This window comes from Odocoileus virginianus, chromosome 1, assembly GCF_023699985.2.
Source record: "Odocoileus virginianus isolate 20LAN1187 ecotype Illinois chromosome 1, Ovbor_1.2, whole genome shotgun sequence".
In the NCBI taxonomy this organism is placed as follows: Eukaryota; Metazoa; Chordata; class Mammalia; order Artiodactyla; family Cervidae; genus Odocoileus; species Odocoileus virginianus.
Window position 1 is genome coordinate 40060857 of NC_069674.1, and position 18556 is coordinate 40079412.

Here is an 18556-nt window from a genome sequence, read left to right on the forward strand (position 1 = left end):
GATAGACAAGTTCAGCCCCTGACAGCCTGTTTCCCTGTGTGTAAGTGGATAGCAGAGCCTCCACCCAGGGCTGTGTGATTGTATGAGACGTCTGCACACCTTCCCTCTGCAGGTCCAGGCCACAGGAACACACCACTCTCTTGATCCCGCCCAATTCACAGATTCCACCAAGTGCCAGGGCCTGTTCCAGCCAAGCGTGGGTTATATGAGCACAGCCCAGGGTTATGTAAAGTGCCTAGGATGGCACCTGCTCCCAAGCTGGTGAGAGCAAGCTACTCCTTCACAGGGGTGGACAGTGGGCCAGCCTGGGACACCAGAGCAGGCCTGTGCTGATGTCCAAATCCTGTCCTCTTAACCCACCCTGTGACTTGTTGCCAGGTGAGTTCTGAGCCTCAGCACCCCCACCCAGAACTTGGGAGTAGCCCCTATATTGGTAGAACACTCAGCGCAGGTCTCAGCACACACCTTGCATCTAGCACATGGCCAACAGGCCCCAGCTCTGTTCCCAGACAGGAACGCACCCCACCAGCAGAGGCCCCTCTGAAAAGAAATATCACTGGAGAAACCCAAGGTGCCCACTCTCCTGCGTCTGCACAGACTCAACGTTAAGTTCATTGGCTGGGACGCTTGGAGGTGGCAGGCTCAGAGGAACAAGGTTGGCACACCATTTGAGCAGACTGCCACCTCAATGTCCCAGGCTCTTGGGTCCCCAGGGCCAGGCCTGCCTCGCACAGCAGGTGGGGAGGTCTACAGCCAGCAGCCAGGCAGGGATACAGGAAGCTCTCCAAGCTTGGCCCCTTCAACAAGGCAGTGACACCCATGAGGCTGTTGGTGCAGTTCTGGGACCCCACAAATGCTAGGTTGCCACCTTTATTCAGCTCCATTAGCTCATCTCCTTAAGGTGCCCGAGCCATGGCAGGCCTCAGAAACCTGGTGGCAATGTACTGGTTGCTGTTTCACTCACTGATAATCCCACCTGAGCAGCAATCCCCACCATATACACTTTGATTCCCTAGAAATCCTCATAATGGCAGAAACGTGGAGACCCTAAACCTGAGGGCCCACCACCCCCTAATAGCAGCCAGAGACCCAGGCTTTCCTCACCGTGTAGACCAGCTTGTGCTGGTACCATTACCTGGTTTTCTGTCGGAATGAAATACTCAAGCACTTTCAACTTTCTTCCCAATTTTCTCCTAACTCCCCTGCCAACCCTCTTCCACTAAGTATTCTCATCAGCTGGGCCTTGTGAGGCCTGATAAGTGGGTAACGGTGACACTGTGATAAGCGGGCACAATAAAGGGCACAGTTATCAGCAGCATCCCCCTCCTCCAGACAGTAGCTGGGAGGCCCAAATATGAGGTGGGACCCTCCCCTGTCAGAACCTTGCAAGTGGGCTGAGAGCAAACAGACAGGGCATGTGTGTGTCACACTGACACTCATGCACTTAAAACACCCAGGTAGGACTTTCCTGGTGGTCCAGTGGCTAAGACTCCACATTCCCAATGCAGGGGGTCCAGGTTTGATGCCTGGTCAGGAAGAACTAGGTCCCACGTGCCACAATTAAAAAAGACCACACATGCCGCAACTAAGACTTGTTGCAGCCATTTTTTAATTAATTAAACACACACATAAGTGTGCCAGACAGAGCAGAGCAGTTCGGGAGCAGAGACAGATGGCCCTGGCTGCCTGAGGGAGCAGAAGGCTGAATTTACAACGGGCCATGGAGAAAGAGGTGTCATCAGGCAGGCTCATCTTTCCAGGAGGCGAAAAGTCATTCCCAAGCTTCAGAGGAGGTGTCAGCCTGATCCCAGAGGGGAAGGCCATAGGAGCAGATGGTGGTAGGGCCAGAGAGCCAGATGCTGGCGGGTGTCTCCTGGCCTGAGGGCTGCTAGGTTGCAGTGCTGCAAGGCTGACCTCTCCTGGCCAAGGAGGCACTGCACACAGCAGGCAAAGAGCCAGGTGCGGCTTCCTGGAAGTGGTTTCTGATTCCCAAGGTTTCGATGGCCTCTTCCTACAGGAAGGAGGTACAAACTAGGGCAGCTAGAATCTTTATTCCTGGCCATCCATCTGGAGGGCCACAGTTCTGCCTGCCCCGAGTCCAGTCCATCCAGTCTGAGAATCAAGCTCCCTCCAGCAGGGAGGCCTGCTCCACACTCCAGTCCGGGGAGAGGCTGGGAAGGCAGCTAAGGCTGCCTGAACCACCTCAGGAGGGTGCTGCTGTAGGTCTGCGTTTCTCTCCTCTGTGCTTGAAGCTTCGCAGTGGGTTCTGTGTCTTTGCCTTCTGTGGGGGCAAAGTTACTGATTAACTGTGGGGAGCAGACGTCTGTCTGCACATAACGAGACAGACTCAGAGAAGTGGCTGGTACTGCTACTTGGCAGGCCCTGCAGGCCGCGAGCCAAGGACAGGCTGCTTCCGGCACCGCAGGCGCCCACCTTCCTCCTCCTGCAGCGTGGAGGACGAGGAGGGCGGTGGGGACAGGGGGGCAGGTCCTCCTTTGCTCTGGAAGCTGCTCATGGTGGCCAAGGGAAAGCCCCGGCCCCCACAAGTCTGGCCAGCAGCCGGGAGTCTGGGGCCGGTTCTCAGGACCTCTTTCCTTCCTCCTGAGGATGAGGGGCGAGCACACCCCGGTGACAAGGGAACCAGACTGGGGGTGGGCTGGGGCGGGGAGCCCTGCAGCCATCACCAAGGCCCCAGGGGACATACCTTGGCCTTCTTAGAGGCAGGGGGCTTCTTCCGCTTCTTGTGTGGGTGGACGAGGCCGCGCAGAGCAGGAGGAACTGGAAGAGAAGGCCAGCTCAGTGGCTGCTCCCGCCGCCCCGTGGGCCTGCTCCCACCCCCTGTCCCGCCGGCTCCACCTCCAATGGCTCCCAGCGTGCTCTCCCCTCTTGACCCAGGGCCTGGCACTCCGATCCTCACTGCAATCCTAAGAACACACGACTATCTAGTGTCACACCGCTGTCCCCCGGGATGCCCACTAAAACACATCTCTACAGTACCTGTCAAAGTAAGGGTGAAACAGAAGAAGGAAAATTAAGAAAGAAAACACTGCTAAAATAGAAAAGCAGTCTTCACGTAATTCCTTCCTATGTGGCCCTTCCTCACCTGTCAGGTGCCACCATCACTGCTCGGGACCTGCTACATGACCCCTGGCCTCTGCCCTCTCACCCACCACCCAGGGTCCCATCTAGCCAGGTCACACAGGTCCTGACAGGCCTCTGAGCACCACACCGCCACATCCTTCCACGTCACCCCAACCCCTAAATGCCAAAGGTTTTGGGCAACGACTCTGCTCCTGTGTGACAGAGAGGATGGGATTCACTTCTGAGGCAGGAGACAGATGGGCCCCAGGTTAAACATTCACAACTAGCTTCCTGTTTACACTTTGAAAATAAAAATAACAACAGAACAGTATAAGTAGCTGGACTTTGTCTCCTGCGGACACTTCAAGATAATGGGAAAAGGAGTAACAGAAAGGAGCTAAGTAAGCCCTGCTTCGGTAAAAAATTAAGGAGACCATGTATTCTTCATTCATGGGGTCAAGGAGACCTCCCAGACTATGCAACCACAAAAAGGTTCCTTAGGGGAGGGGGCACCAGACCATGAGGTCTGCCAACCTCCCGAAAAGCCTTGCACTGGAATTCACCTTGTCTAAAAGATGCGCTTGCACATCCAGGAGGGCCCTGAGTCAGACCTGAGATGGACTTGTGGCCACATGATGCAAGGTGACTGGCCAGATGAAAATCAGAAAACTGCCTCCACATAAGTGGTCTAAACCATCCCAAAAGGGACTTCCCTGGTGGTCCAGTGGTTAAGAATCCACCTGCCAATACAGGGGACACAGGTTCGATCCCTGGTTCTGAAAGATCCCATGGACCGTGAGGCAACTAAGTCCATGTGCCACAGCTAAGTCCATGGTGCTCCACAACAAGAGAAGCCATGGCAACGAGAAGTCCATACACTGAAACGAAGAGTAGCCCCCACTCGCCGCAACTAGAGAAAGCCCTAGAAAATGCAATGAAGACTCAGAGCAACCAAGAATAAATCAATTAAAAAAAAAAAAAAGCTCATAGCTACTTCTCTCTCAGTTCACCCATCTTTTCTCCACATCCCTCTTCTCTCCTAATAAACACTTCACTTGCCCTTTTTTTTTTTTTTAACTTTTTTCCCAAAACCAGGCAAGAGCCAGGGCCCGGCTCCCAGCCACAAGTCTCTGGGTGGTCTAAGAAGGTTAGGATACAGCGCCCTCACCGCTGTGGTCTAAGTTCAATCCCCACTCAGGGAACTGGGATCCACTTCAAGCTGCCACACAGACCACCCAAAAGCCACCTAAGATCACACCCACTCCTCCCCCTCTCCCCCTCCTCACTCCTCAGACCAGGACCTTGGTTGGTATCCCTTACAGCTCACTTCCTGGGGAGCCTGGCCCTATCTCTCTGGCATTTTCCCATCTCTCCTGGATCTTTCCCATCCACTTGCTTGGGGTTCTCCTTGCCATATCCACCAGCTTACGCTAATCCACAGGGGTACCAGGGAAAGGGGTCTGCACTCACCGCTCTGCTTCCTTAATCCACTTTAAGCATCTTCAGCATAGAAGTCACACACACCCATTACCAAAGACACAAGGAGTATCATTACCGGGTGCAAAGGGAGCAAGGTTCCTGAACACATCAGCTGGGCTTTGGCCTCATCTACACCATAGAAACCACTCTCGGGATCCATTTTCTTGGCTGTGCCATGCAGCATGAGGGATGTGGAATCTTAGTTCCCTGGCCAGGGATTGAACATCAAACCCATGCTCCCTGTGCAGAGTCTTAACCACTGGACCACCAAGGAAGTCCCTCTTGGGATCCATCCTTGACCTCATAACTGTGATCCTGATATCCCTCATCCCCACAAGGCTCAAGCAAGTCTATTCTCTATTTCCCACCCCCCGCTTCCCCGGTCAAATGTTCTGGACTCAGACACCCAAGGGCAGCTTGGCCTGGTCACTAACCCCAAGTCTTCTCCAGCACAAGTAGCACTGCCTCCTACCTGCAACTCCCACATCACACCTAGTCACTCCCTTCTAAACACAGGAGGCTGCATGGCCAGGTATTAGCTTGCTCTTTCATAGGACCAGGCTCTAGATGTGAGACCCCTGGCCTTGAAAGCAGAGTGCTGCCCTGGTTTCCTGTCTCCCCAACAGAGAGAGCAATGCCTGCCCAGGGGCACTGTGCAGAGTTATGTCTGTGTACATGCTCGCTGCCCAGTTCCCAGGGTTCTGTGCCACCCCAGTGCACGGCAGCCCAGGGATGAATGCGCAGCCCACCCCCAGCCCTGCTCACCCAGGTAGTCAGGGACGTTGCCCAGGTGAGGCTTCACCACGGCGGGGTGTAAGGGCAGGTCGTGCCGCAGTAACTGGAGGTCCCTGGGGTTGTCTTCAAAGTATGTCTGGTAGGGGAGAGAAGCAGGCACTGTATGGTTGATCCTCCTTTTGTAATTTCGTGGGTTTTTTTTTTTTACAGGGGAGTTTTTGAACAGGTAGCCCGTGTTCCAATTGTTAAGGCTGAGATTTCCCACTGCCTTGTCAATGGGGCCCCCTCCCAGAGGCAGCTCCGTTTCTGGTTGCTCATATCCCCTCAAGTGCTCCGCACACGCAGGAAGGCATGTGTCCCTGCTCCCACTCCCTATTCGGTGGAGGCAGTTAGGAGCACGCCACACCCTCACCGGGAATCACTCCATGGCCGTGCACCTTCCAATTGACAGACAGACAGCTGCCTCCTCCTTTTCTGTGTGATGCACACTGCGTGAATGCCCCTAACTTGGTTTACTGCGTCCCCGGGGTGGACTCCCTGGTGTTTCCACCTTGGGAATCATAACAGAACGCAGGCACCCATTCAGCTGAGAGCTCACACAACTCTTACAACTGTGTCAAGAAAATAAACCCCAGAAGCTGTGCTTCTGATGGACACAGCCACTGTCCACCTCAGAGACTGGGCCGATTCACCTCCCAGCAGGACAGCTGGCATCCGTGCTCACTCTTGGCCTGCTTCCTCCCCATGACCTGCTAAAGGCACGTTCTGCCGCCCAGTTCACCGCCTCTCACGCCCACAGCTTTGCTGCCGGCCTCCAGGAAGGGCAATGCCCTAGAGCCTCCCCTTTCCGTCCCCCCACCACAGCCCCTTACCTTGAGCTTCTCTGAGTGCAGGAGCTCCTCTTTGATCTCCTTCAGCCTTGCCTCGCGGATGGCTTGTTTAGTCACTGAGCGCATGGCATCCTGGGGGCAGACATCAAAGGTCAACATGGCAGGGCTGCCTGAGCCCGCCCTCCTGCCAGGGTGCTGAGCAACAAGGGCCTGACTCTGGGTCCTAGAGGAGCCCCAAGTATCCACATCCCCACAGGGTCCCACTCACCCTGCAGCGGTAGCGGAAGCCCTCGATCTCTTCCATGTGGAACTGGTAAGGAAGCAAGACAGGGGCCCCACTGTCTGCAGAGAAGACAGCAGTGAGGATCCTGCAGACTCCGGCAGGGTCTATGGAGGCCTTCTGCTCAGAACCTCCCATGTCCACTCCCTGGGGTGAGGCAACCGGAGATCCAGCCCACTCTTTCCTCATATTGCAGGCGTGCAGCAAAAAACCTGGGTCTCATGGACAGTTCATGACAGGGGATCCACCCTGCTGCAGCCAGGGAAGTTTCCTGTCCCCCCGTCCTGGGCCCTGTCACATCTCTCAGCCTTAGGACCTGCCCACTCGCCCACTCTCCTACTCTGAGGCCACTCTAGCCACAAAGTATGTGCGATGACAGTACATACAAGGAGCACCAGACCCTGAAGTTTAAAGTGTCACGACAGAAGCCTGGCCCTTTCTCGGGTCAGTGAGGGCGGGGCTCTTACCTCCACTGAGAAGCTCCTCGATCTTGCCCAGCTGAGACTGCTCTGTGGGCAGCATGAAGGTCAAAACTATGCCGGGGTTGTTGGCACGTGCCGTCCTGCAAGGAGAGACAACCCAGCCCGTGTTTCTGGCTGTGTGTCCCACAGTGTGCCCACGGTCCAGGTGCCCAGCCCGCCACGCCTCAGTTCTCCTACCTGCCGGCCCTATGTATGTAGGCCTCGGGGGTCGGGGGGAGATCAAAGTTGAGCACGGCACATACGTGGTGGAAATCTATGCCCCTGGCCACGCCTGCCTCTGGATCAGAAGCCCTGTAAGAAAACATGCCAACCTCAGACTGAGCCCTCCTCTCCTCAGAGGCCATGTTCTCAAACTTATTTAATCAGCATGATGGCAAAACAAAGGCTGGTATGGAATTACAAGACACTGTCACGAGTAAGATTCTTAAACATCGTAACTGTGCCAGGAGCTAGAGTAGTGGGGGCAGCCAAACCCTGGAACTCACTGCCCACAGGGCAACCCGAGAACCACTCTGAGCCAGCCCACCGGAGAGGCAGACAGGGACTGGGGGCTCCCCTTCCCCCGAAGAAAGATCCTTCGTCCAAGTCACAGCCAGTGGAGGCTGGGCCACCTTCCTCACAGGATAACAGCACGCCAACAAGTCAGGCAGTATGGCCATTCATGCTGCCCACGAAGCACAGGCCTGTGCGCCCTTCACTCCCTGCCCCCACACGCTAGTTTCCCAGTCTTCTGAAAGGTGGGTCTCCCTGGCAAGGGCTGAGAGGAGATAAAAGGAGACTCACTTGTCCCGCTTGGGTCCTCTGCCCCGATGCTTGCCCTTGACTGGAGGCCCCAGGACTTCAGCATCTGTTGCTATGACGCAGTCGTAGAAGCCTTGGTTGAACTGTGAGATGATGTGGCACCTATGGCCCAAGAGCAGGCAAAAGTCAGACCCAAGAGCACTGGAGGCCTCTCCCCTGCCCTCCACCTGGTCATAACGGTCATTCTTTCTGACTCTTCCCTCCTCTTCAATTCTTCCCCAACTTAATCTTTGTGCTTCAGTCTCCTCAAGTGAAGATGGAATTATAGTTGGCATTGCAGAGTTGTGAGAGATAAAGTCATTGAAGATCAGTCAAGCCTGGAGCCCTCAATCCACTAAGCACTTAAGAAACAAGAAGAGCAACTATGTCTCCCCTTTTCCATCCTCATCTTCAACCAAGACCTGGGAGTCGGCACACCTGGAGCGTAGTGGAAGCTCTCCATTGAGCACACAGGCGGGGATGCTGAATTGCTCCAGGAATAGGCGCAGCCGGTAACTCCGCTCCAGAGTGTTGACAAAAAGCAGAGACTTTCCCCGAATCAACGCCAGCTTGAGCAGGGCATATAGCAACAGAAATTTGTCTTCCTCAGTCTCACAGACCACCTGAAACTGCTGCAACTGGTCTGGGCCTGGTAGCTGGGACTCCTGTAACTTGAGGGTAACCTAGGGGAGGACAAGGCTGTGGTCAGGAAAGAAAAGCAGACAGAAATGCTCCTGCAAGCCGCTGGCTCACCAACCACAGCACTAACACGTTAGTGGAGGGTGCCCCGGGTCCCTTCCAACTGTGTAAAGTCAGAATTCAGAGTATACTAACTACTGCAGTTTACAAAGGACATAAAACTACACACAATCTGGGGCACAAATCAAAGAGAAACACACTATAAATGACCATAGTGAGAAGAAAACCCCTACAGTAGCAACCTTTCTGAACAGCAAAGTTCACATAAGGGGAGAATTTTGGTCCTGCTGCTCAGAGCAGCCTTTCTGCCCTTTGGGGGTCCCTGATCAGGCCTTTAGGCAAAGCATGGTTTGAACCCAGCAGATACCTGGGACTACACAGTGATTTTAGGTTGGAGGATACAGGAGTGCCTAACAACATGGGACTTCTAATGCCTCAGAACCAGAAATGCTAAACAAGGAATTTCCAACCCCAAATAACAAAGGGTTCCTTTGAGAAGGCACGAGTATCTGAGTCCTCTGATGGTCCCAAGGGGCCCTTACCGGGTTATGTAGTACCAGCTCCTTGAGTGCGTGCACATCCTCATTAAAAGTAGCTGACATCAGAAAGGCCTGGTAAATCCGGGGCAAGTGACTAAAATGAAACAGAGCCCCATCAGACTCCAATTCTAAGGCCTCTAACAGGGGCAGCTGAACTGGCCCCCTCGCTCCAGGCCCTACTCTGTATTCACCACCCCTTCTCCTTACCAGAGAAGACTCTTAAGTTCCTCCTCAAAGCCAAAGGAAAAAAGAAGATCAGCCTCATCGACCACCAGCAGCTCCATGGAGTCTCGAAGCTTCAAGTTGTCTTGCTGCAAGTGGTTTAATATGCGGGATGGGGTCCCCACCACCACATCGGGCTTCTCCATCAGTACAGCTCTGTAGACAGGCGACACCTCAGTATTAAGTAGAAGGTAGCAGCTGGGACCTCACCCCAATCAGCCCTTTTTTTTGCTGCACACAAACCCCATCCCACATCCCAGTACGGATTCATTCCCTCACAGCCCTGCTGTTCTAACCCACCTCTGAGAGGCTGAGTCTTCAGCAGCTGAGACGTTGGCCACCCGGATGTCTCGAGCACAGTAGGCAGCCAGCTGCTGAATCATGGATTGGGCCTGCCTCGCCAGTTCCTTAGTCGGCACAAGGACAAGCGCTCTCACAGCCTGCTCTACTGCAGGCCCTGTCTGCAAGACAAAGACTTCAGCCAGTCAGTTATCATGGCCATCAGATGCTTTCCTCTACCTCTTCCAGGCAATCTGATCATGTACTATGACTTCAACACAACGATCTCGTTGTGTTTTGATCATCCCTTCACTTACTTAACCCACCTCTGAATGTAGATCAGAAGGCCCTCTCCCAAGGCACTGAATTCAACAAGGATAACTTACTTTATCGTTACAAAGTTACTTAAAATATGCCAGTTACTGGAGAACCACCAGTTACTTCTCTGGTGGTCCAGTAGCTAAGACTCTGTGCTCCCAATAGGCTCAGGTTCAATCCCTGGCCAGGGAACTAGATCCTGCCTGCCACAACTAAAAGTAAAACTACAACAACTAAAACTACTAAGGATTCCCACATGCCATAAGGAAGAAGGAAGATGCCTCAGCTAGGATCTGGAACAGCCAGATAGAAAATCAAGCTAGTCAATCCTAAAGGAAATCTATCCTGAATGTTCATTGGAAGGACTGATACTGAAGCTGAAACGCCAATACTTCGGCCACCTGATGTGAAGAACTGACTCATTGGAAAAGACCCTGATGCCAGGAAAAACTGAAGGCGGGAGAAGGGGGATGATAGAAGATGAGATGGTTGAATGGCATCACCGACTCCATGGACATGTGTTTGAGTAAGCTCCTGGAGCTGGTGATGGACAGGGAAGCTTGGCTTGCTGCAGTCCATGGGGTCGCAAAGAGTCAGACACGACTGAGCAACTGAACTGAACTGAGTACAAAGAATAATGGTCGCAAGGCCTGGACTAGAACCCAAGTAACCTGAACCCCAGCTCAGGGCGTTTACCAGAAAATCTTCAGGTTCTCTTAGATCAGCCTTCATGTGTAAGAGAAAAGAAAACCCGGTTCTTGGGAAAGACTTGGGTGCGTGAGTGTGGCCGGCACAGATTTCCAAGAGGGCACAACGGAACTCAAACGCCTGCATCTCCCATTCTCGGCCTCTGGGGCCCCTCCCCCGACTCACCGCCTTCCTGTGGAGCAACAGCTGTAGCATCGGAATGGCATAAGCGGCGGTCTTCCCGGAACCCGTGCGGGCGCGAGCCAGGAGGTCCTTCCCCTCCAGCGCCAGTGGGATGGCCTTTTCCTGGATCAACGTGGGTCGCGACCAGCCCAGATCGGTGACGGCCTAGGAGAGACAAGGGACGTCTCAGGCGGCGTGCTGCCCTGCCACCGCTCCCATCCACCGTCGGTTGGGCTCCTCAGCCCTCCCCGGTACCTGAAGGAGCCGGTGGTCCAGGCCCATGTGCTCGAAGCCCAAAGATTCTTGATCCTCCATGCTGCTGCTCTGTAGTGACAGCGCGCAGGCGCGACAGGAAGAGCACGAGAAGACGCGTGAGCCGGTCAAAGCAGCAGCCAATCAGTTTCAAAGGAGTTGGCCATGGCTTCCGGTGTTCCGGCTGGGCTCTGCGGCTGCTGCTGCGCTCTAGCTGTGGGGTCTCGGGGAAGAGGTGGCGGGCGGCGGAGAGCCCACGGGTCCTTGCCGGTCCCCTGACACTACCTCTAAATGGCGTTCTGGGTTAGGGTTACCTGCGGCAGAGGCGGGGCTCCGTGGAGGTGGATGAGGTCCCCTCCGTGCCCGCGTCCGCCCACCGACACCGGCCACATAGTCCTAGTTTCTCCACCAGGTTGCATGTTTATGGCTTTACCATCATCTAGCGCTTGATTTTTAACAGCCTCGCCCTAGCAATTATGCCAGTATTAGTTGTAGTTATATTGACAAATACATAAATGTTTAGAACGCTCGTCTGTGTACTACCTAAGAAAAGGGATGCCGCGGGTGGTTCCTTACCACGTTTGGGAAATACTGGTGAGTCCTGCGCCCTTTCCTGCCATTATGCATCTGGGGGAATCTCTTTCAGGTTTATGTGCAAGCATTAATTGCTCTGCCACCGACTATGCTTAGGAAAAGCGCGCCAGCGTATGTGTTTCAGGGTTGTTTGCCTGTAGCCGTGGTGGGAACGTGGGAATCTGAAACAAGGCAATGAGTAAAAAGCAAGTGACACTGGGTGTACCAGCATATAATAGAGACCGCCAGGGCTGGGCTAAGGTTTAGGGTCACAGGCAGAACAAGGACAGGCTATAACAATTGAACTGTCCAAGAATGAAGTTTGGAAGAATGAGTAGCATAAGAAAAAAGGAAGATAGGTTGCTCTGGGGTTCCCAAAGGTAGCAACCTGTGTTGCCTGCACAACTTGGTTAAAAATAATTCTTAGGCGTTCCCTGCAGGTCTGGTGGTTAGGATTCCAGGCTTTCACTGCTGTGGCCTGGATTCATTTCCTTTTTGGGGACTGAGATTCCCCAAGCATTAAGACTCAGCCAAAAAAAGGGGGGGGGGGGCGGATTTTTGGTCCCAACTTATATCAGTTTGCTATTGCTCCTGTAACAAATCTTCATAAATTTGGTGGCTTAACACACTTACTATCTTACAGTTCTGTAGGTCTTAAGTGTGACAAGGCCTCTCTAAGCTTAAATCAGGAGGTTGGTGGGGCTGTATTCCCTTCTCGAGGTTCTAAAGGAGTCATTATTTTTTTTTTGCCTTTCGCAGCTTCACTTGTGGCCCCCTTGGTCTGTCTTCAAAGCTGTTAATGGAGGGTTGAGTCCTTGTGTCACATCATTACAACCTTCTTTTGCCTCCCTCTTGCATTTTCAAGAACCTTTGTTATGACATTGGGCCCTCCCAGATAATCCAGGACAATCTCCCTATTTTAAAGGCAGATGGTAGCAACCTTAATTTCTCTTTGCCATGTTTGGTAACATATTCACAGGTTTCAGGAATTAGTACATCTAGTTGGACATTATTGGGAAGTTATTAGTGTGCCTACCATGTGTGTTAACAGGGATGCAGGATGTCCATTTCTTTGTGACCACATAGACTGTAGCCTTCCAGGCTCCTCTGTCCATGGAATTCTCTAGGCAAGAATACTGGCGTGGGTTGCTATTCCCCTCTCCAGGGGATCTTCCCGACCCAGGGATTGAACCTGGGCCTCCTGCATTGCTGGCAGATTCTTTACCGTCTGAGCCACCAGGGATGCCCATTCTGCCTACCACACCACACCAAACATAGTCAGACTGGACGTAAATGTTGCTCAGGAATCTCTATGGATGAGTTTCTCAGGTGACCCTATGCATCTATTCTGACATGGGCCCGGCATGAGATCCAGAAGTCAGGCTCTGGGTGTTATAGGGTGAGAGCACCACAGGTAAAGTGAGGCTGGAACCAAAACATGGAGATGGGGACTGGGCCAGGGATAATGGGATGAGTAGAAAGACTCCTGTGCCCCCACAGCCTTATTGTATAAGGATAGAAGGCTATTTGGTAAGGATGTTTTATAACCTAAGAAAGCAAGAACTTAAGAATGGAATCAGGGTAGTATTGGGGGAAAAGGTCCCCAGAACTCCTTGGATGTAGCCGAACTATTTTTAAAAATTTTTCCTAGGCTCTATGGTGTTTGTGAATACCACACACCAATGTGGAAACTCTTTTCCTCACATCTACCACCGATTAGCCTATCCTCTGGCAATCAAGATTCCAACTGTCCCATCAGTATAAAGGTGTGATATACTCCCACCTCTGTCTTCACTCCATTCCCCTATCGAAAATTCACAAGAGGAGAAACCGAGTACCTACTGACCCATCAGCATAATTGAGATGCACAGATGGACAGGCTACTTCCTGTATTCCTACAGCCTAGACACCAGTGTGCTTTGCTGGGTAGATTCCTAGTAACAGCCACAGAACAGACGTGTGTTCCCTTCCTGACACATCCCATGCTCCTAAAGAGCCTCAGGCCAGAGGTCTACACACCAACTAGTTTCAAGGCCACCTCATTTTCCGTGTTAATTCTAATATTAAGAATATTATGGTAAATATCCAAATAATTTTGGATGAGTCATTTATGGTGTTTCACCACACTGGACCGTTGACATGATCACCCAAAACTGGAATTTCTTAAATATTTACAAAAATATTAAGTGAAAAGGTCTAGAAAACTAAATTGCTTATACTTCTATAAGTAAAAATAGATACACATGTAGAACAATATGGAAGATAAAAACAAGAAGGGAAGAATTTAGTTTTGTATGTCAGATAAATAATGTATTTTAAATAAATAAAACCATGAAATAAAATGTCAAGAATGGGCAACTAATGGTATTGTTTTATATGGCAGAAAGGCATGAGGGAAGTATGCTAAGATGTGTTTACACTTATGATTCCAGGGAGCTAAGAAACAGATACTTAACCTCTTCACAGGATTCCTTGCTGACAAGCCTATGTGGTTGCCCTCTGTGCATGGCTGAGCCACCACCCTGTCTGTTCCCGCACCCTAGCCTCACAAGCCCACATGCCCAAGTCCACTCCCGGTCAGCTGCAGAAGCACCCAGACCAAGAGCTTTTCTTCCATCTCCTTTTGTGCCTCCCCTCTGCCCACGGCCTCTTTATTTTATTTCAAACACAGCTACTACAACACGTTTTATTTCACTGGAAAAATCTGTATAAAGAACCAAATCTGGTTCCCACAAGGAAAACATTTACCACAGCTTAAATAAAAGTTAAGGGAAACGGGAGGGTAACAGTGTCCTGCCTTGTGTGAGCTCTGTCACTGCCTCACTCTTGAATTCAGGCCCTGTGTGATGGAACCCATAGGTGTCCTGGAGAATTCTCTGCCTGGCCCTCTGATTAGGCCTTGAGAGCAGCTGCTCTCTGGCCCTGAGAGCTGAAGTCCTGGGAGCTGCCATGGTAGTTAAGTTATCAAGGATGTGTGCATAAACAATGCAGAAGGGACTGCACTGGTGTTTTCAGCTAGTCACGCAAAGGCAGTAACACTTCAACTAGGAAGGAAAATATATAATTTTATCAAAAAATAGTTCTAATATATAGAAAAAGTTTTCAATCCTCTGGGGCCTTTGCCCCTATTTACATTCACAAAGCTGCTGAGTGAACCCAGGACTGACAGCAAAGCAGTGAGGCAGGCCTCCTCGGTGGAGCATTTTGGTTGCCTACTTCGTAAGTAGATGAAGGGAAAGGTTAAAGGAGTAGGAGGGTTTTTCATTTGCTCATTTTATGAGAAAGAGGGGAATCACTGGATGCAAAAGAAGACTTAGTCCTGGGTCAGTTCCAGCTCTGCACAAACCCCAAGACAGATCTGTGAAAGCCTGGACCAGTGTCCTGTGTCCTTGAAAACCAGTGTTAACAAGTGGCTGATCTGAATGCTTTGTTGCCATGGAACCAATGTGGCTTATATTCTTTTTTCACTTTTTTTTTCCCTCAGAATCCAGGTGGATAAGATATTGGGTGGGGAAAGTACCAAATAATTGAGGTGACAGGGAAGGGTCACGTGGTGAGGACACTACACCAGCTTCTTGGCCTCAAAGAAGCTCTTGAGGTGACGCATCTGCCAGATGCCAGTGAGGATGAGGATGACAGTCTGAGCGATGGACCACCACAGGACCCTCTGGTTGGTGCTCTCACTGATCAGACGGAAGCGCTCTTCACGATACTGCGTAGGACAATGGACCCAGGGTTAAATGTGCAGGAGAGACAGTCTCAGCTGTTGCAAGGTCCTTCCCTCCCATGCCACTGCTCAACTATGGGACCAAACCCCTTTTGAAATACTGCCTCTGATTCCCCTGGGAGTGCCCCAAGGAAGTAACATGCTGCCCCTCCATGAGCTTCTCTGCTAGAACAGAAATCACATTCTTAAACCATTTAAAGCAAGATCCCAAAATAAGGAGGCAGGCAATGGATGTTGCTAAAGGGTGAACTCTCCTCTCTACACTTCATTCTACAGAGCTGAAAAATGGCTATCTGCACTGATACCCTCTGTTCCAGTCTTTGAACAGCCTGCTTCCCAAGTAGGGAAAGCCCCAAGAAGAAACTTCCAGGTGTAATGGGTATAAAGGTCAACTGCCATGGCCAAGTACAGTGACATGCCCTTACCCTTTGGTAATCCTGCTCCTTCTGGATCTGCTCCACCTGATCAAGCAGCTGGCGGGCTCGGAGCTGCAACTCTGTCAGCTTATCCTTGGCAGCAATCTCAGGGTAGTTGTTGGCATGCTCCCCAACCTGGATGTCTAGGTGCACACGCTAGGAGGAAACAAGGTTGGACCCCAAAGTCAGAGCCATTGTGAGGTTATGATGTCTAAGTGATGCAACCTCTGATGGTCTGTTCCAGCCTATGGAACATACTCTTGTCCCTGTGGGACAGGCGGGTAACGTCTATTTCTTACTTGTAACTGTGCCACAAAGAGTTACAAATGATGTGCATGCTTGCTAAGTCGCTTCAGTTATGTCCCACTCTTTGTGACCTTGTGGACCATAGCCCTCTAGGCTCCTCTGTCCATGGGTCCTCCAGACAAGAATACTGGAGTGGGTTGCCATGCCCTTCTCCAGAGGATATGCCCGACCCAGGGATGGAACCTGCATCTCTTGGTCTCCTGCATTGGCAGGCAGGTTCTTTAATAAATCAAAACTTTGGAACCAAGTGACAGATTCTGAGCTATGGCCAAGAGAAAACTGTTACCAGTCTGCCTCCAGCAAAGAGAGCCATCCTGGTAGAGTTGGAGTGCAGGCAGATCTGATGGTCACCGGGAGTGTGGGAAGTGAAGGTGAAGCGGCCCTCTGAGCCGTACTGCCGGGAGAGCACCACCTGCAACAGAGCAGTCAGTGAAAGCCCACACCTTTACTCTAACCTCGCCAAGTGCAAGCTCGTCTCTTATGAGCTCTGTCCACCCCAAGAGCTCTAGTGAAGGTGGCCCTACCTTGCCTTCAGGATCCTTCACCTCCACATGCATGCCCAGGCCGGGGGTCGAGGGCAGGAAGACCTCCTTCTGTTTATCCCACATTTGGGTGCGGTAGTTCCCTGCGGAACAGACAGAGCTGTCACAACCCGCCTAGTCCGTCCGGCTCCCACACTCCGCGGCTCCCGGGACGCCAGGCAGGGGGCACTGCTCGCCCGGTCACCGTCCCGCGTCCTCAGAGTGCCGCTGCGAGCGGAGAGCCCGACGGCGTCTTGGGGACAACTCAGGGCCCGATCCACCCTCGCCCAGCCTGACCGATGACCATGGTCTCGTCGGGGATTTCCTCGATGAAGCAGCGCTTTTCGGTCTCGCCGATGTGGAAATAAAGCCCCCGGGCGCTTGCCGCGCACAGAGCAAGGAGCAGCAACGCCGGCAACCCCATTGCCCGCCGACGCCCAGCCGAGACACCTGCCAACGCGCGCCCTCTGTCCAGTGCGCATGCGCGCACCTGCGCCCCACTCCCTGACGACGCAGAAAGACCAGGCGCAGGACGCGCTTGCGCGGTGACTCCCGCTCTGCATCCGCTCCGCCCCGCCCCGCCCCGCTCGCGTCCTTTAAGCCAAGTTACAGGGCCGAGGGGAGAGTGCGCCAACGCAGGACGCCCGGAGACTGGCTGGTCCCTCCCTCTCTCTGGAGGCTTAGTGGGTTCCGTCAACAACCAAAAAGCGGCTTCTCCTCAGTGCGCATGCGCGCGCCTGCGCCCTGCTCCCAGCAAACGCGGCGTGGCAGAGCAAGAGTACGGAAATGTTGGCAACTCCTTCGCCCCTGCTGCTTACCCGTCAGCCTACGCCGAGGCTTGAGTCCCGTATCCGGAAGATTGGGTCGAAGGCTTCCGAACTCGGGGTCCACCAAGGAAAGGAAAGTCGGAGTCCCCGGACCGACAGACCGTTCACGAGACTCCGACTAGGCGGATACCGGTGTGAGAAATCGTGTAGGAGCCTCAGGCACATTCGGTGCCGCCTGAAATAGGGGCTCACCGAGCCTTTGGAAGCCATGACCTCGGGGTGGAGGCCTCACCTGGGTGGGTCTCCAAACAGACCTAAGGAAACGGTATTCCAAGCCGTGAGGCGCCATCAGGTTTAGGTGTTCCAGATTTTAGGAGTTTATCGGTTTTGTTGCTTGAGATGACAGTGTTGGAATGATTATTTTCTGACACTCCTCTGCTAGGGGTATACACCGAAGTGCTCACAGATAGTCACCCGGGGGTGCTTACCAGGAAGAGAAAGTGGAGATTGGGCTAAAGGTGAGAGATGTGTGGGAAGAGGGACAAATAGAGACGGTCCAGTGGTCACTAGAACTGCACCAAAAGGGCGAGGCTCGGCGGCGTCTCCGCCTCTGTTTCCAGCCCTTTTTGTTCTCTCTCAACTTGTCCAGCTGCTCATTGTCTTCTAGGTGAAGATGTGGAACATGCAGTCCCTCGGGCTGTGGGTCTGCTCCACTGTCTCACGGTGGTTTAGGGCTCAGAGTGGAGAGAGATGTGAAACAGAACAAAATCCAACCTCCTTCTAGGGTGAAACAGATCACCAGCCCAGGTTGGGTACATGAGACAAGTGCTCGGGCCTAGTGCACTGGGAAGACCCAGAGGGATCGGGTGGAGAGGGAGGTGGGAGGGGGGACTGGGATGGGGAATACATGTAAATCCATGGCTAATTCATTTCAATGTATAACAAAAACTACTGTAATGATGTAAAGTAATTAGCCTCCAACTAATAAAAAAAAAAAAAAAATCCAACCTCTTGGGTCTGATGGGCCCATGACAAGTGCAAGTGGGGGCCCAGAGCTTGTTCTGCTGCTTCCCATCCTTTCTAAACACAAACCCTGTAAAAATCATTCTTACCGTGCTTAGTGTTGTGGTTTAGTCACTAAGTCGTGTCCGGCTCTTGCGACCTCACGGACTGTAGCCTGCCAGGCTCTGTCCATGGGATTGTCCAGGCAAGAATACTGGAGTGGGTTGCCATTTCCCTCTCCGGGGGTCTTCCCCACCCAGGAATCTGCATAGTGTTGGATATGTTCCTATTTATCTCTTAAAAAGTGGGATTGAACCAAGGCAAATATCCTAGTGGCATTAAAGAAGTTTTACAAGGAAACCCTTCCTGGGCAGCAGCAGTTGCGCAATGAGGACAGA

At 52.5% G+C, this 18556-nt stretch overlaps 2 protein-coding genes across 2 annotated transcripts; both read right to left on the reverse strand.

The window, feature by feature from the left end:
* Positions 1-1590: 1590 nt before the first annotated feature.
* Positions 1591-10958, reverse strand: DDX56 (DEAD-box helicase 56). Its single transcript, XM_020893303.2, has 14 exons — positions 10850-10958; positions 10598-10759; positions 9428-9588; positions 9113-9283; positions 8909-8999; positions 8106-8350; positions 7671-7790; positions 7065-7178; positions 6873-6967; positions 6394-6467; positions 6168-6257; positions 5326-5431; positions 2705-2778; positions 1591-2281 (listed from the first exon to the last, which is right to left on the reverse strand). The coding sequence occupies exons 1-14, from the start codon at positions 10907-10909 to the stop codon at positions 2204-2206; spliced, it is 1641 nt and encodes a 546-aa protein (XP_020748962.1). The 5' UTR covers positions 10910-10958; the 3' UTR covers positions 1591-2203.
* A 3133-nt stretch (positions 10959-14091) lies between these two features.
* On the reverse strand, positions 14092-16871 carry TMED4 (transmembrane p24 trafficking protein 4). Its single transcript, XM_020893273.2, has 5 exons — positions 16687-16871; positions 16393-16493; positions 16155-16280; positions 15572-15718; positions 14092-15131 (listed from the first exon to the last, which is right to left on the reverse strand). The coding sequence occupies exons 1-5, from the start codon at positions 16811-16813 to the stop codon at positions 14982-14984; spliced, it is 651 nt and encodes a 216-aa protein (XP_020748932.2). The 5' UTR covers positions 16814-16871; the 3' UTR covers positions 14092-14981.
* Positions 16872-18556: the final 1685 nt, after the last annotated feature.

Excerpts from the sequence above, each read along its gene's own strand:
- DDX56 (XM_020893303.2), bottom strand. The coding sequence starts at position 10,909 with ATGGAGGATCAAGAATCTTTGGGCTTCGAGCACATGGGCCTGGACCAC. Across the intron at positions 9,589-10,597 it reads TGTTGCTCCACAGGAAGGCG|ACAGGGCCTGCAGTAGAGCA; the intron begins GTGAGTCGGGGG and ends TTTGTCTTGCAG. Across the intron at positions 2,282-2,704 it reads CTGCCTCTAAGAAGGCCAAG|AAGGCAAAGACACAGAACCC; the intron begins GTATGTCCCCTG and ends TTGCCCCCACAG.
- TMED4 (XM_020893273.2), bottom strand. The coding sequence starts at position 16,813 with ATGGGGTTGCCGGCGTTGCTGCTCCTTGCTCTGTGCGCGGCAAGCGCC. Across the intron at positions 15,719-16,154 it reads TCTTTGCTGGAGGCAGACTG|CGTGTGCACCTAGACATCCA; the intron begins GTAACAGTTTTC and ends GTTTCCTCCTAG. Across the intron at positions 15,132-15,571 it reads AGGAGCAGGATTACCAAAGG|TATCGTGAAGAGCGCTTCCG; the intron begins GTAAGGGCATGT and ends TGTCCTACGCAG.